This window comes from Equus quagga, chromosome 9 (genome assembly GCF_021613505.1).
Source record: "Equus quagga isolate Etosha38 chromosome 9, UCLA_HA_Equagga_1.0, whole genome shotgun sequence".
In the NCBI taxonomy this organism is placed as follows: Eukaryota; Metazoa; Chordata; class Mammalia; order Perissodactyla; family Equidae; genus Equus; species Equus quagga.
In genome coordinates, this window is record NC_060275.1 from 64,120,723 (window position 1) to 64,123,558 (window position 2,836).

At 35.2% G+C, this 2,836-nt stretch overlaps 1 protein-coding gene across 1 annotated transcript; it reads left to right on the top strand.

Annotated features, from left to right (window-relative positions):
• The first annotated feature begins 319 nt into the window (after nt 1-319).
• LOC124244416 (olfactory receptor 12-like) lies at nt 320-1,246 on the top strand. The gene has a single exon (XM_046670938.1). The coding sequence runs from the start codon at nt 320-322 to the stop codon at nt 1,244-1,246; it is 927 nt and encodes a 308-aa protein (XP_046526894.1).
• The last annotated feature ends 1,590 nt before the right edge of the window (nt 1,247-2,836 follow it).

The following is a 2,836-nucleotide window of genomic DNA, read 5'->3' on the forward strand; positions in this document are numbered from 1 at the left end:
AAATGTAGAATATTTGTATGTGCATGCTTATTAATTTTCAGTTTCTTTCCCTTGCAGAGGAAACTTTTCCATCTTAATGGCATATAGAACACTATTGGAGAAGACATTATACACATAATCAGAAACAGAACATCTTTAATGCCACATAAGATTTCAAACAATTTAATTTAATGCTGTGAGCATTAAATAACACTTGGTTTTCAAACTTTCTTCTCCTCATCCTTCTCCTTCTCCTCCTTCTCTTTCTGCTTCTTTTCTTTTTCTCTGTCTCTGTCTCTGTGTTTCTCTGTCTCTTTCTCTCTCTGGTTGCACTTAAACAATGGAGAATTTTACACATGTCTCAGAGTTTGTTTTACTTGGATTCAGAGGGAATCCAGGAATGCAGATTCTGTTATTTTTGACCTTTTTGATCCTCTATGTTATCACTGTGGTGGGGAACTTTGGCATGATTGTAATTATCAGAGCAGATGCACACCTCCACACCCCAATGTATGCCTTCCTGCAAAGCCTTTCCTTGTTGGACATATGGTATTCTTCCACAATTGCACCCAGGGCTCTGGTGAACTTCTTGAGAGAGAACCATACAGTTTCTTTTGCTGGATGTGCTGCTCAGTTCTTCTTCCTGTCTCTTTTTGGTACCACGGAGGCATTCCTCCTGGCTGCCATGGCATATGACCGCTTCATTGCTATCTGTAACCCACTTATGTACTCTGTGAACATGTCTCACCAGGTCTGTGTACTGTTAGTGTCAGGGTCCTACCTGTGTGGTGTAGTGAATGCCATCACTCAAACAACCATGACTTTCAGGTTGCCCTTCTATGGGTCCAATGAAATCAATGACTTTTTCTGTGATGTCCCCCCACTCCTGTCCCTGTCATGTTCAGACACCTTTATAAACCTACTGGTCCTTCTTGGTTTGTGTGGGTCTATTATTGTCAGCACATTCTTAATTATTTTGGTCTCATACATCTACATCATCTCAACCATCCTGAGGATCCATACAGTGCAGGGACGCCACAAAGCTTTCTCCACATGTGCCTCCCATCTAACTTGGGTGTGCTTGTTTTTTGGTACTGTTTTCTTCATGTATGCACAGCCCAGCGCCATCTTTTCCATGGAGCAAAGTAAAGTAGTGTCCATCTTTTACACTATTGTCATCCCTATGTTGAATCCCCTGATATACAGCCTGAGAAACAAAGATGTAAAGCAAGCTGTGAAGAGAAGCAAACAGAAGCTCTCTTTGTGATTATCGTGGCCCTGCATCTCATAAACCATCCTGGACTTCCCTCTGAACCACTGATACTCATATGGATTATGTTTTAGGAGGACGGCATTCCTGGGCTTCTTGATTGCCCAGGAATTGCCTACGGCATTGTTGATGTTTGTGGTTGAGAAGATAGAGGGTATTTTAGTTATTTTTATGGGTCTAACAACGAATAAAATCAAGGTTTATGAATAACATCATGAATAAAATCCTGTAGATTGGAAGAATGGATGATTGAATGGACAGATATGTATGCTTTTCTTTAACCCATATATTATATACCATCTTATTCAAACTCCACCTGAAAATAACTACATAAAAATCAATTCTATACTCATTTAAAAAAATTGATAAAATGCTTATCTTGAATATAGCTCGCCAAATGCAGATATGGACACTTAAAGGAAAACAAAGTGCTTCAATATTTTACTAAAATAAATAAAAAATATCTAAAATAGTAATTCCTATTGTTCATATAAAAATGAATGAATAACAAATTAGATAATTTTTATTAATAAATTCTATTTTTAAACAGCTTTATGGAGCTATAATTGACATGCCATAAATTCACATAAGGTTGACAGCTTATTATGCTTTAACATATGCATACACTTGCAAAACCATCCCTGTGATCAAGACAACGGACATATTCACTATGACAAAAGTTTCCTTGGGTCACTTTCTAATGCTTCCCCCAGCAACATCCATACTCACCTTCACCCCCAGGCAACCACTGATCTGGTTTTTGTTACTATAGATTAGTTTACATTTCCTCCAGGTTCACAAAAATTGAACTGTACATTGTATACTCTTTTTAGAGGAAAAGAGATAGGGCTTCTTTCAATCAGAATAATTATTTTGAAATTTATTCAATTCGATGCATATAGCATGAGTTTGCTTCTTTTTATTGACTAATTTGTTACTCTCTTGAATTAATTAAATAATTTTATTAAATCATTTATTTTTTTAAATTATTTTGTTGAATAATGTTTCATGTGTGACTATACCACAATTAGTTTATCCATTAATCTATTCTTTCACATTTAGGGTTTTTCCATTTTTTGACTATTACGAATAAATTTGAGATGAGCATTTTTTTTCGTACACATGGTTATATTGACTATGCTTTAATTTCTCCTAAGTAAATACCTAAGGAGTGGTATGATTGGGTCATATGGTAAATTCATATTTAACATTTCAAGAAACTTCCAAACTGTTTTCCTAAGTGTTTGCACCATTTCACATCCTGATCATCAGCATGTGAGAGCTTCAGATACTCAACATACTCCTTAAGATATGATACTGTTGAACTTTGAAGTTTAATCATTCTAAGTCATTCTCAGAAGTGTAATTAAATTATTTTGACTTAATTTGCATTTGTTAAATAAATTATTTTGAACATATTTTGATGTGCTTACTTGTCATGTATATATATTCCCTTTTCTCCATGTCCTAACATTTGCTATTTATTGTCTTGTTAATTGTAGCCATTCTGACAGTGTGAGGTGATATCTCATTATAGTTTTCACTTGCATTTCCATAGTAATAAGTGATGGTGAACAAATTTCCATG

What these genes read in the sequence shown, in the direction of transcription:
- LOC124244416 (XM_046670938.1), top strand. Translation starts at nt 320, where the DNA reads ATGGAGAATTTTACACATGTCTCAGAGTTTGTTTTACTTGGATTCAGA.